At 44.4% G+C, this 14,343-nt stretch overlaps 2 protein-coding genes and 1 long non-coding RNA gene across 5 annotated transcripts in view; 2 read left to right on the top strand and 1 right to left on the bottom strand.

Annotated features, from left to right (window-relative positions):
- FGD5 (FYVE, RhoGEF and PH domain containing 5) overlaps positions 1–3,723 on the top strand; it is a 118,500-nt gene extending 114,777 nt beyond the window's left edge. For both annotated transcript variants that reach the window (XM_040408361.1, XM_040408360.1), the window contains exons 20-21: positions 667–821; positions 2,336–3,723. In XM_040408361.1, coding sequence (XP_040264295.1) covers positions 667–821; positions 2,336–2,372 — 192 coding nt within the window. In that variant the 3' untranslated portion in view covers positions 2,373–3,723. The remainder of the gene's footprint in view (positions 1–666; positions 822–2,335) is intronic.
- LOC120979568 overlaps positions 1,356–14,343 on the bottom strand; it is a 13,163-nt gene continuing 175 nt past the window's right edge. The window contains exon 2 of the long non-coding RNA XR_005774319.1: positions 1,356–4,368. This is a non-coding gene — a long non-coding RNA (uncharacterized LOC120979568). The remainder of the gene's footprint in view (positions 4,369–14,343) is intronic.
- Positions 13,891–14,343, top strand: part of NR2C2 (nuclear receptor subfamily 2 group C member 2) — a 25,047-nt gene continuing 24,594 nt past the window's right edge. For both annotated transcript variants that reach the window (XM_040408375.1, XM_040408374.1), the window contains exon 1: positions 13,891–14,197. The gene's annotated coding sequence lies outside the window, so the exon portion shown is untranslated. The remainder of the gene's footprint in view (positions 14,198–14,343) is intronic.

Below are 14,343 nucleotides of genomic sequence, written 5' to 3'. Positions count from 1 at the left end.
ACCTATGACTCCGGCTGACCTGTTACATGTGCGCTTGGCAGCTGAAGGCGTCTGTGTTGGTCCCATGTCCATATGTGCCCGCATTGCTGAGGAAAAGCATTCTTTAATACATGCAAATGAGCCTCTAGGAGCAACGGGGGCGTTACCATTACACCTGGAGGCTCTGCTCTCTCTGCAACAGCTGCGCCCTCTGCACATTAACAGGACCAGGCAATGTAAACATGATCACACCTGGTCCTGTCAATCAAAGTGCAGAGGGCGCGGCAGTTGCAGAGAGAGCAGATCCTCTAGGTGTAATGGTAACGCCCCCGTTGCTCCTAGAGGCTCATTTGCATATATTAAAGCATGCTTTTCCTCAGCAATGCGGGCACATATGAACATGGGACAGGTCAGCCGCTGTCAGAGACAAAACTGCTGACAGATGGGCTTTTAATTGACTAGGGTGTGACCCCGGGGTTTGGTTGGTACCTGTACTCCCCTCCTGTAAACTGTATCCATTCTGATTGTTCTATGGTAACAATGTATCATTTTATTTATTGTCTTGTGGTTTTTAGTTTGATCCTCTCCATCCACATCAGTCTCACGTCATTGACTCCAAGAAAATTCTGCAGCAGCCGCCGCCGCGTCCAGAATGATTCACTTTTTTCTCCCCTTTATCCTTTCTAGGAAAAAATTGCCTCAGAAAGTTTACCCTTATTAGGTTTCCATATTGTGCCTGACAACTGGGACCAGAACCCCAAACTGGGCACAGTGTTTCAGCTTTACCACAAGCAGACCCTGTTCTATAGCTTCAAAGCAGCAGACACCAATGCAGCCATCAGGTACGGCCGCTCGCTCCTCCGGTCTGCTGCTGCCTCTCAGCCTTCTGCTCCAAGTCTGTCCTCGTCTTCTAGAAGCGCAGAGCATGCTGGGAGTCGTAGTTACCCTACAGCCGGGGAGTCCATGGGTGCTAGAGCAGAGGTGGCATATGTACCTAGTACTGCAGCCAGTGGCACAAGTTTAGCATCAGCTCACCAGTTTCATCGCAGCAGCAGCAGCAGTAAAGCAAGTGCACATCCGCTGAACTCTTTAGGTGATAACTTCTCATTCTAAGGGCTCCTGCACACGGCCATAAGTCAGATCATTACTTACCATGGCTGCCAGCCGTGAGGAGGGCTCAGGGGGCCCCTGGGAAGTTTCCCTGTAGGGTCTATGGCCAGTCCGCCCCTGTCATCAGTACAGTGTGTTGAAGGGATTCCTGCCTCTTGCGGTGTGTGCAGAGCAGATTTCATGTTTTGCAGGTCCGCTCACCTCTGACGTCTTCACCGCTCACCCTTCATCCTCATTGTTCTTCCTTCTTATTTTTCCCTCACGTCTCTTGCTGATCTGTCATATCTGCCGCTCACTTTTGCAAAGTGTAATTGCAGCATGTCCAGTCCCACAGGGTTTTATCTGCTGCAGAACTACAACTCCCAATATGTGCTGCCATGTTTGGAGTCCTAATTTTGCAACAGCTGGAGCACTACTTCTTTGTGGTTATAAAAGATGTGCAGACCACACCGATCATGCTGCCTCTTGAATGAATACTAACCTAGCGCCAATCTCGATTCCAGGTAGACTTTATACTCCAGTCACCTCCAAAGCTGCATTTTTACTTTTTTTTTTGCTCCTACAACTAGAAAGAAGTAGTGCACTGGTCTGTAGAATCTGTCTCTCACTATACAATGAAGCCCATTATATCATCACAGCCAAGACATTAAAGGGGCTCTCCACTTTCGACAATGCCGACTTGTTAGAAGGGCCCCTCGCCAACACACATCACAAAAAGATCCCATCTGTAATCCGTGGGATAACCTGGATAACCCAGTTTCCCTACAGCGCCACCACAGGTGAAATGTAGCATTACACCGACTAGGCCCATTCATATCAATGGCTCGTCTGTGTAATGCAGGACAGGACAATCCTCTACAGCCAGACATGTTCTGTGTAACCCCGTCCACCCTGAACTCCTCCCGCATAACTCACAACTCCCTAATAGGGTGCACGATAATGGTTTTTCTCAACTGGACAACCCCTTTAATAGTGCACCTTCCATCAGACAGTGGCATCTAGCTTTGGGTGTGAACGGAGTATAAAACATGATGGAAAGTTGATCTTGTACAGATTTAACTTTCCTTCTACGAGTTACTGAACTCAATATTCTATGAAAAATATATAAATTAAAAAAATTACCAGAGCATAAATGACAGAAATATATGCTCCCATAAACCCCTTCGCAGCAGCAGCAGGCACGCTTTACTGCAGGCCGTTCATTACTGCAATAACCCAATAAACCCTCTCTCCTCGTCTCTTGCAGGTGGGTTGAAGCCATTAAAGCGGCGTCAGTATTATAGCATCCGCTCTCCTTCTGCCGAACCAATGAACATTATTATCTGAATGTAAATTCTACAATGTTTGCAAGGAGAGGGTCGACTGGCGCCCCCTGCTGGCTTCAGACCGGAAGTTCTTTCTCCTCAGCTCTCTATGGGACTCCAATGTCTTACAGTCTCCAGTAGAATGTATTGCGGGTGTCGGCGGCGCTCGCTACTTAGGGTCTTTTTGGGTTAAAGTCTTAGTTTTATCTAATGGGACACTGACAACCCCCTCCAGATGGCCCTGTTTACAGTTTCCTGATGACTTACACTTAGCAGGTGATTTTATAATGTTTTTATCGGCCTCTGTGGAGGTAAGGTGCTTGTCAGCCGTGAAATCAAAGTCTATGGGGGAACTCCACCCGCAGCAGAGTCCATGACCAGGACACGCTGGCTTATTTTATTTTGGCAAGCACCAGACTATGCACTAGGACGACCCGTCGGCACACGCCTAAAGACGTTTATGTCAAAGGGTGGAGTTCCCCTTTAAGCAACCCGATAAACCTCTATGAGAAATCTATCAAACCTCATCGCTCATGTTATGTAATGGAGGGATAGGGGATCTGCCCAGTTCTAAAGGACCACATCATACTGGGATTGCTGGAAATATTAGGAGCAGGTCAGGGCGTATAGGTCCCAACGCCTTCCGCTCGGATCTGGGATATCAAAAGGCGTGAACCAGGGATGAGCAAATTTCATATTTTGAAGTTCGTGTTGTGGTATTTACTGAATTGAGTTATGGATTCAGTTACCACGGACCATGACGGAATGCAGAACGGAAACCAGGCGAATCCGTTAAGCAGGCTATAGACTGAATGAATAACGGAACGCCTCCGTCATGGTCCGTGGTAACGGAATTCAGTAAATACCACAACACAAACTTCAAGATATGAAATTCGCTCATCCCTAGTGTGAACCACTAACGGCATCCATGGTGGTTGTCCCCCAGCTTTCCACAAACCCTGAATGCAATACACATCTGCATTGCTATGCAGTTACATTACCCCCCCCCCCCCACCCATCTGCAGTTCTGGCATTATAACTCATGAACCAGGAAGCTCAGGATGAATCTCGTTTCAGATCTCACACAGAGAGGGGATTGCTGCAGTGCATGTAGGAGGACACAACAATACTGAATCTGCTACTGCAGGGGATGGGGGTGCTCACAGGCCATGCTGGGTCTAGTAGTCTCCCCCCCCCCCCTCTATGCAGAATACATCCGCTGTATTCCGAATTTCCTATGATAAGTGCATTGCAAACACCCTGTATCCCTCCATTATAAAAGCAATCTATGCTCTGCCCTTGTTTACAGAGGACTTGCTATACCTTACAATACGAAAGCCTTAAGAAGACTTGTTGGTTCTTTGAGTCCGATTCAAAAGTAACATATGAAGCCGGATTCACCTCATATTCAGAATCTGAGGATCTGTAAGAAATAGCTGTATAAATAAATATTGTTCTCATTATAATGAATCGTGCGCCTGTTTCTTTAAATTCACAAATGGTAAAATTTACGGATTAGTCTGTACAGCAACGGATTAAATCCAGGACTTGAGCTACTTTAAAGGTCAGATATTGGGAACATCCAAAGTGCAGTTGCAGCTCTGCCCTCTGTGCTTTACACTGCAGCTCTTCTTGTTCACATTAGATTTGATTTATACGCACAACAACAGGAACCATGTGCCAGTTTACAGCACAGAGAAATGAGCCTCAGTAAGAGGCGAGAAGTCATATTTCCTCCAAAATCTACATGTGGCGTCCCTGTGAAGCTTTCCTCTCCAACATTCGGTTTCCCAGACTCCTCCTCAGACCACTCGCCTATTCCCTGGGCTTTCCGCCTTGCTGACCTTGAATAACCTCCTGACCTTTCTGCTTCCCAATGGGTGCAGGGACGTGGATACAGCTCACGCCGGAAAACCGGACTGAATCACGGAACCGCACTTCTATGGTGATGCATCAAATATCTGTGTCGCTCTGCCTAAAATAAGAGCACAGGTTACTCCCAGGATCAACGCTTTATAGTCAAATTTCATCACTCAGTCTCCCAATTGTGTCCGACGGTCACCGCCATTATAAGAACCAATATCGCATCGATTCAACAAAAAACAAGCTTTATTAAATTAATGTCCAGAAAGATTCAGGGCACAACGACACTGGGACATATTTTGTAAGGATATTCAATGGAGTCGCACTGACATACTGCGCCAAAAGCCAACTTAGACAGATTTTTGTGCGATTATCGCGTCACCATTGACTAGGAATACAAAAAATGCTGCGCGACAAATGTCATTATGTATAGAGGCCCTAAAATCTAATAAGCCGCCATCACTGGTCGACTGATGACAAACATCCCGAGCGGCTGCATATTATACACGCATCAACCTTTCTGGACGTCTTGTGTTGGATCATTGTAATATCGAATGCTGCGGTGCCGGTATTACACCGACAGATTACACCGACAGATATTCTGACCAATCATTGTTCAGATGGCCAATTACACACAGATCTTGTTATATACACAACTATTGGTCTGATAATCAGTTGGTGTAATACAGGCCTAAGGTTGTTTAGCTGTTAAAGCCTTCATCACATACTAGGAGTGAAAGTGACATTTCACAATCACTCCCATTATGTCTAGATCAAGAAAAGTTTATATGTAACACACAAGCAGAATACATATTACTGTGCCTATCAAACGCTGCAAAATACCGGGAGCAAGTAAGTGCCACCACTATAATACTGCCTCCTATGTACAAGAATATAACTACTATAATACTGCTTCTATGTACAAGAATATAACTACTATAATACTTCTCCTATGTACAAGAATATAACTACTATAATACTGCTCCTATGTACAAGAATATAACTACTATAATACTGCTCCTATGTACAAGAATATAACTACTATAATACTGCTCCTATGTACAAGAATATAACTACTATAATACTGCTCCTATGTACAAGAATATAACTACTATAATACTGCTCCTATGTACAAGAATATAACTACTATAATACTGCTCCTATGTACAAGAATATAACTACTATAATACTGCTCCTATGTACAAGAATATAACTGCTATAATACTGCTCCTATGTACAAGAATATAACTACTATAATACTGCTCCTATGTACAAGGATATAACTACTATAGTACTGCTCCTATGTACAAGAATATAACTACTATAATACTGCCTCCTATGTACAAGAATATAACTACTATAATACTGCCCCCTATGTACAAGAATATAACTACTATAATACTGCTCCTATGTACAAGAATATAACTACTATAATACTGCTCCTATATACAAGAATATAACTACTATAATAGGGCTGTGGAGTCGGAGGCAATTTTGGGTACCTGGAGTCAGCAAAAAATGAACAGACTTAGATTTAAATTGGAATACAAAAAAAAATAATATAAAGTTTAAATGTCCCAATTCACAAAAAATTATAATTAATTACCGTATTTTTCGCCCTATAAAACGCACCTAGGTTTTTGAGGAGGAAAATAAGAAAAAATATATTTTGAACCAAAAGGTGTGCTTTTGAACTAATGGGGGCATCTGTGGATGACACATATATAGCATCTTATCTTATGTGTCATCCACAGATCCCCCCCATAACAGTGTCCCTGTGTAGTGAATGGGGGCCAGCATCTGTTTCTGTAATGGCAGCGGGGCCCGGTGCCCGCTTCATTCATAAAGTGGGCGGAGCAGGCACGTGACGTAGTGAGCTACGCTACGAGTGCCCACCCGGCCTCCTGATGCCAAGCAGTTAGTAGTAAGCAGTACAGCGCTAGGTTTAAGATGATTGGAATACTTTAACAATACCCACAAGTTAGATATGATTACTGTATACTACAGTGAGCGGGGCCCGGTGTAGTAGAAAACAGTGACTGCACCGGGCCCCGCTGCCATTACAGAAACAGGAGGGGCTGGGGGCCGGCATCTCCCTCTCAGCCTATTCACCGGATGGTCGCAGCATTCGCCCCCATAAGACGCACTGCTATGTTCCCCCACTTTTGTGAAAAATACGGTACTTCTCTGCTGTAAGAATAAAGGCCAATGCATGCAGTGCGTCACGTTACCGCAAAACGAACACGTTAAGTGATCATGAAGAAGCTTTTCATATGCTTCACTATATGGCACGCAACGCACAGTTAAAAGCGGCAATACTTATACTTTCCATTGTGTTGTGTTCCGCTGTTACAGGGAACGCAGCGTCCATGGGTAACCTCGCCTCTCACTGATAACTGGTCAAGTAAAGAGTTTTTTTGCAGGACTAGAGACACTTGTATCAGTGACGGGAATGGATGGTCAAAAGCTCAAGACTGAAGCTGTAAACCATCGGAAAAACTGCTGTCATTCAGCTAAGGCTATAAAACCTGTAACCTCAGATTGTAGCCTAACCACTTCACATCCGGGCCCTTTGCCCCCTTCCTGACCAGGCCTAATTTTGCAAAACGGACATATCTCACTTTATGTGGTAATAACTTTGGAACGCTTTTACTTATCCAAGTCATTCAGAGATTGTTTTCTCGTGACACATTGTATTTCATTTTATTTTTTTAGGACGTTAGAAGGCTTAGAAGTAATTCTTCAATTTTTTTTTAAAAAATTGCCAAAACCCACTTTAAGGACCAGTTCAGGTCTGAAGTCACTTTGTGGGGCCTACATAGTGGATACCCCCATAAATGACCCCATTGTAGAAACTACACCCCTCAAGTTACAAAGAGGACCTTTCACCGATTATTACCCTATGAACTAAGTATACAGACATGTAGAGCGGCGCCCGGGGATCTCCCTGCACTTACTGTTATCCCTGGGCGCCGCTCAGTTCTCCCGCTATGCCCTCCGGTATCTCCGTTCCCTAAGTTATGGTAGGCGGAGTCTGCCCTTGTTCTTCTGTAGCGCTGGCCAATCGCATTGCAGAGCTCACAGTCTGGGAGAAAATAACCTCCCAGGCTGTGAGCTCTGCGCTGCGATTGGCCAGCGCTAGAGCAGAACAAGGGCAGACTCCGCCTACCATAACTTAGGGACTGGAATCTCCGCCTACTATAACTTAGTGAGCGGAGATACCGGAGGGCATAGCGGGAGAACGGAGCGGCGCCCGGGGATAATAGTAAGTGCAGAGAGATCCCCGGGCGCCGCTCTACATGTCTGTATAGTTAGTTCATAGGGTAAGAATCGGTGAAAGGTCCTCTTTAAAACCGATTTTACAAACTTTGTTAACCCTTTAGGCGTTCGACAAGAATTAAAGGAAAATGGAGATCAAATCTTTTTTAAATTTCACTTTTTGGGCAGATTTTCCATTTTAATCCAATTTTTTCTCTAACACATCGATGGTTAACAGCCAAACAAAACTCAATATTTATTACCCTGATTCTGCGGTTTACAGAAACACCCCACATGTGGTCATAAACTGCTGTATGGGCACACGGCAGGGCGCAGAAGAAAAGGAACTCCACATGGTTTTTAGATGCCATGTCCCATTTGAAGCCCCCCTGATGCACCCTCACAGTAGAAACTCCCAAGAAGTGACCCCATTTTGGAAACTAGGGGATAAGGTGCCAGTTTTATTGGTACTATCTTTAGGTACATATGATTTTTTGATCATTCATTATAACACTTTATGGGGCAAGGTGACCAAAAATATTGGTTGTTTTAGCACAGTTTTTATTTATTTTTACAGCATTCACCTGAGGGGTTCGGTCAAGTGACATTTTTATAGAGCAGATCGTTACGGATGTGGCGATACCCAATATGTATACTTTTTCTTATTTATTAAAGCTTTACACAATAATAGCATTTTTGAAACAAAAAAAATTATGTTTTAGGCTACTTTCACACTACCGTTCAGGGCTCCGCTTGTGAGCTCCGTTTGAAGGGTCTCACAAGCGGCCCCGAACGCATCCGTACTGCCCCAATGCGGATCTGCTCAGAATGCATCAGTCTGGCAGCGTTCAGCCTCCGCTCCGCAAGCGGACACCCGAACGCTGCTTGCGAGATTTTCTTATGTAGGGGCTCATTTTTTGCGGGATGAGGTGACTGTTTTATTTTGTGGGACATACGCCTTTTTAATCACTTGGTGTTGCACTTTTTGTGATGTAAGGTGACAAAAATGGCTTTTTTTGACAGTTATTTTTTATAGTGTTTATTGGACTGGGTCGATTATATGATATATTTATTTATAGAGCCGACCATCACGGACGCGGCAATACAAAATATGTCTATTTTATTTTTTCCATTTTTTTTTTTATTCCTTACTTGGGGATTTTTTTTTTTACACTTTTCGTCCCCCATAAAGGTCATACAAGACCTCTAGGGGACATTTACTTCACTTTTTCTTTTTTCTCTGTTGATTTCTCATGTAACTAGGGGTGACATAGTAGCCCCAGTTACAGGGGAAATACACCCCCCAGAGAGGCTGTACAGCCTCAGTGCAGGGCTGATCGAGGTCTGTGAAAGACCTCACAGCTCCTGCACTTCCCGGCGGTCACATGACCGCCGGAACAGGAAGCACATAGCGCTTCCTGCTCTGTATACACAGCGCTCGGTGAGCGCTGTGTCTGCAGCGATCTAGAAGGCAGGGACACCTGGGCACTGTCCCTGCCTTTTCTCTGGGTTGCGCTGCTGTCACTGACAGCGGGCAACCCGATCAGCAGCTGCACGATTAGCGTGCAGCTGCAGTTTCTGAACGGACATTCTGGAATGTCCATTCAGAAATGGAGAACCACCTCCCGGACGTTTATAGTCAAGTGCGGACGGGAGGTGGTTAAACTTTAAACATGACTATGGGAATCTACTAGGGAAATCATGTTTTAAAATAAATGCCCCTTCCCCTGCCCAGTCCTGGATCCTCGCACTGCCCGATCTTCAGCAGAAGATCAGCACACAAAGGAGAAGGCAGCAGCTTCCTAGCCAGTAGTTCTGTGGTAATGACATGTATGTTGCCTTTCTTTCCTTCAAGGAATGTATAAAATACACTCGCATATTAAATACAGAGGAGTCGGAAGTACCAAAAACTGAGGAGTTGAGTCGGAGCATTTATCTACCGACTCCACAGCCCTGTACTATAATACTGCCTCCTATGTACAAGAATATAACTACTATAATACTGCCTCCTATGTACAAGATTATAACTACTATAATACTGCCTCCTATGTACAAGAATATAACTACTATAATACTCCTCCTATGTACAAGAATATAACTACTATAATACTGCCTCCTATGTACAAGATTATAACTACTATAATACTGCCTCCTATGTACAAGAATATAACTACTATAATACTGCTCCTATGTACAAGAATATAACTACTATAATACTGCTCCGATGTACAAGAATATAACTACTATAATACTGCTCCTATGTACAAGAATATAACTACTATAATACTGCTCCTATGTACAGGAATATATCTACTATAATACTGCCTCCTATGTACAAGAATAGAACTACTATAATACTGCCTCCTATGTACAAGATTATAACTACTATAATACTGCTCCGATGTACAAGAATATAACTACTATAATACTGCTCCTATGTACAAGAATAGAACTACTATAATACTGCCTCCTATGTACAAGAATAGAACTACTATAATACTGCCTCCTATGTACAAGATTATAACTACTATAATACTGCTCCGATGTACAAGAATATAACTACTATACTACTGCTGCTATATACAAGAATATAACTACTATAATACTGCTCCTATATACAAGACTATAACTACTATACTACTGCTCCTATATACAAGACTATAACTACTACACTACTGCTCCTATGTACAGGAATATAACTACTATAATACTGCTCCTATATACAAGAATATAACTACTATAATACTGCTCCTATATACAAGAATATAACTACTATAATACTGCCTCCTATGTACAAGAATATATCTACTATAATACTGCTCCTATGTACAGGAATATAACTACTATACTACTGCTCCTATATACAAGAATATAACTACTATAATACTGCTCCTATATACAAGAATATAACTACTATAATACTGCTCCTATGTACAAGAATATAACTACTATAATACTGCTCCTGTGTACAGGAATATAACTACTATAATACTGCTCCTGTGTACAGGAATATAACTACTATAATACTGCTCCTATGTACAAGAATATAACTACTATAATACTGCCTCCTATGTACAAGAATATAACTACTATAATACTGCTCCTATGTACAAGAATATAACTACTATAATACTGCTCCTATGTACAAGTATATAACTACTATAATACTGTTCCTATGTTTCATTGGAGTCCAGGAGAAATGGGACTACTTAAAAGTGGCACTATTGAAGGCAACAAAAAAAAAGTTGCATTAGGCTTGTCAGTAAAAGCAAAAAAAGGAAGAGACCACTGTGGTACTCGGCAGAAGTGGCCAAAATCATTAAAAACAAAAAGATAGCATTTAGACATTATAAAAATAAAAAAAACGAGGATGACAGGCAAATTTATAAGATTAGGCAGAGAGAGGCCAAACAAGTTATAAGAGCTTCTAAAGCACAGGCAGAAGAGAAATTAGCTCAGTCAGAGAAAAAAGGCGATAAGACATTCTTCAGATACATAAATTAAAAAAGGAAACTAAAACAAGGAATTACCAAATTAAAAACAAAAGGAAGGTATATGGAAGAAGATAAAGAACTAGCTGACTGCCTCAATGAATACTTCTGTTCAGGTTTTACAAAGGAAAAAGGACCTCAGTTAGGAAGGAAGACTAATGACTCTTTTGATGCATGTGTCTTTACAGAGGAAGAGGTTCTGAGTCAGCTGTCTAAAATGAATACAAATAAGTCACAGGGGCCTGATGGGATACAACCAACAGGGCCGATCCTAGGGTCACAGGCGCCTGGGTGCAGAAATATTTCTGGCGCCCCCCACATGGGCGTGGTTATCTTACTAACTCCTCCCCTTTACAATGTTTCTATGGCAACAACTTCAGCCCCACCAATTTGCTTTGACAATAACTTAGTCAACGGCTTAGACAAGTCAAAATAAATGTCATGTGCCAGTAGCCAGAGCCCCCCCATATCATGTGCCAGAGCCCCCCATATCATGTGCCAGTAGCCCCCCTTATGTGCCAGTAGCCCCCCTTATGTGCCAGTAGACCCCCTTATGTGCCAGTAGACCCCCTTATGTGCCAGTAGACCCCCTTATGTGCCAGTAGACCCCCTTATCATGTGCCAGTAGCCAGAGTGCCCCCATATCATGTGCCAGTAGCCCCCCATATCATGTGCCAGCCCAGTAGTCCCCCCTTATCATGTGCCAGCCCAGTAGTCCCCCTTATCATGTGCCAGCCCAGCCCAGTAGTCCCCCCTTATGTGCCAGCCCAGTAGTCCCCCCTTATCATGTGCCAGCCCAGTATTGTACCTATATAAAAAAATTAAAAAAAATAATACACTTATACTTACCTCCAGCAATGCGATGCGATGCAGGTCGCCTCTTCCGTCTGTGTCCCTCGCTATACGGCTCAGGCGACGCGATGACGTCATCGCGCCGCCTGCACCGGCCTCTGATAGGCTGCCGGCAGCCTATCAGAGGAACAGGAGGGGACACACCTCTCCCTCCTCTGCCGCAGCACAGGCATCTGTATTGCCGTCCTGAGGACGGCAATACAGATGACTATGGAGATGAGCGCTTCCGCAATGGAGGCGCTCATCTCCTGCTCTGCCCTGCCGCCGGCCGCGGCCGCCCCCACTTGTCACCAGGGCCGCGGCCTTGCGGCACTCAGGCTTGCCGGCCCACCGGGAAATTTCCCGCTATCCCGGCAGGCCAGTCCGGCCCTGCGCTCGGCGCCTTTCGGGTGACAGCGCTGGGGTGCGGGGCACCCACTGCACCCCGTGTAGGATCGGCCCTGACACCCAAAGCTATCAAAAGAGCTCAGCGGTGAACTAGCAAAACCATTAACAGATTTATTTAACCAATCACTGGCAACAGGAGTCGTCCCAGAAGATTGGAGATTGGCAAATGTTGTGCCTATTCACAAGAAAGGTAGTAGGGAGGAATCGGGCAACTATAGGGCAGTAAGCCTGACATCAATAGTGGGGAAACTAATGGAAACCATACTTAAGGAGAGGATTGTGGAACATCTAAAATCCCATGGATTGAAAGATGAAAAACAGCATGGGTTTACTTCAGGGAGATCATGTCAAACTAATCTTATAGATTTTTTTGATTGGGTGACTAAAATAATAGATGGCGGAGGTGCAGTAGACATCGCTTATCTAGACTTTAGTAAGGCTTTTGATAATGTCCCACACAGAAGTCTTATCAATAAAGTGCAGTCTTTGGGCTTGGACTCCCATATTGTTGAATGTAATGTTGATAAGTGCAAGATAATGCACCCGGGGCGTAAAAACCCAAGAGCAGAATATACAATCAGTGATACAGTCCTAACCTCAGTATCTGAGGAAAGGGATTTAGGGATCATTATTTCAGAAGACTTAAAGGTAGGCAGACCATGTCATAGAGCAGCAGGAGATGCTAGCAGAATGCTGGGGTGTATAGGGAGAGGCATTACCAGTAGACAGAGGGGGGCGCTCATGCCGCTCTACAGAGCACTAGTGAGACCTCATCTGGAGTATTGTGCTCAGTACTGGAGACCATATCTCCAGAAGGATATTGATACTCTAGAGAGAGTTCAGAGAAGAGCTACTAAACTGGTACATGGATTGCAGGATAAAACTTACCAGGAAAGATTAAAGGACCTTAACATGTATAGCTCGGAAGAAAGACGAGACAGAGGGGAGATGAGAGAAACTGCTAAATACATAAAGGGAATCAACTCGGTAAAGGAAGAGAGCATATTTAAAAGAAGAAAAACTGCTACAAGAGGACATAGTTTTAAATTAGAGGGGCAAAGGTTTAAAAGTAATATAAGGAACTATTACTTTACTGAGAGAGTAGTGGATGCATGGAATAGTCTACCTGCAGAAGTGGTAGCTGCAAATACAGTGAAGGGGTTTAAGCATGCATGGGATAGGCATAAGGCCATCCTTCACATAAGATAGGGCCGGGGGCTATCCATAGTATTCAGTATATTGGGCAGACTAGATGGGCCAAATGGTTCTTATCTGCCGACACATTCTAGGTTTCTAGAATATAACTACTATAATACTGCCTCCTATGTATAGCAGGGATGTGTTTGCCCCCCACTCTTTAGCTTTAGTTACAGGCAGCACTCCTCTCCCACGGGGGTTGTCGGACTGTCACTGCGGGGGTTGTCGGACTGTCACTGCGGGGGTTGTCGGACTGTCACTGCGGGGGTTGTCGGACTGTCACTGCGGGGGTTGTCGGACACTATAATGAGTCAGAAGAATTGATGACACTTAGTTCCACAACAGCAGGTAAACAGGTTGTCCAAATAAAACCCACTTTGGGAAGTTTTTGTTCTTTGCCAATAAAGCAGATCTTTATAAAGTTTATAGGGGAAAAAAAAAGAAAACGAGAGCTCCTGGCTATGGAAGGGAAGGACATACAGTAACCACGCCCACATAGGGCATTATCCAATCGAAGCCTTTTGTAGGGTGACGTCACCCCCGCCTGCAATCCGAGCGAGAGGGAAGAGGAAGCAGGAGAGGGGGGGAAAGAGGCGGCGGAGTGCGGGGTCACGACCTCTGACCTCTCACCGAGGAGAAAAACTCAAAACAACCGAAAGAATAGGGGTTCACTGGTTATTCCCGGGGTCGGGAAGCTGCCGGGGCCGCCAGGAGCTGAGGAGATGCGGCTGTGACAAGAACCTCCGTTGGGGTGAGGTAAGACGACTCTCCGCCGCTTCAGAGGCCTCCCCGGAGCGGCCCGCCTGACCTAAAACGGCTTCTACTAAGCGACTGAACGCCTGAGCGGACGCTGCTATCCCTCCGTTCACACCGGGCGTACCTGACAACCGTTTTCAGTTGAC

Source organism: Bufo bufo, chromosome 9 (genome assembly GCF_905171765.1).
Source record: "Bufo bufo chromosome 9, aBufBuf1.1, whole genome shotgun sequence".
Classification (NCBI taxonomy): Eukaryota; Metazoa; Chordata; class Amphibia; order Anura; family Bufonidae; genus Bufo; species Bufo bufo.
Note: the sequence above shows the minus strand (reverse complement) of the source record. Positions and strands in the feature narration are given on the sequence as shown.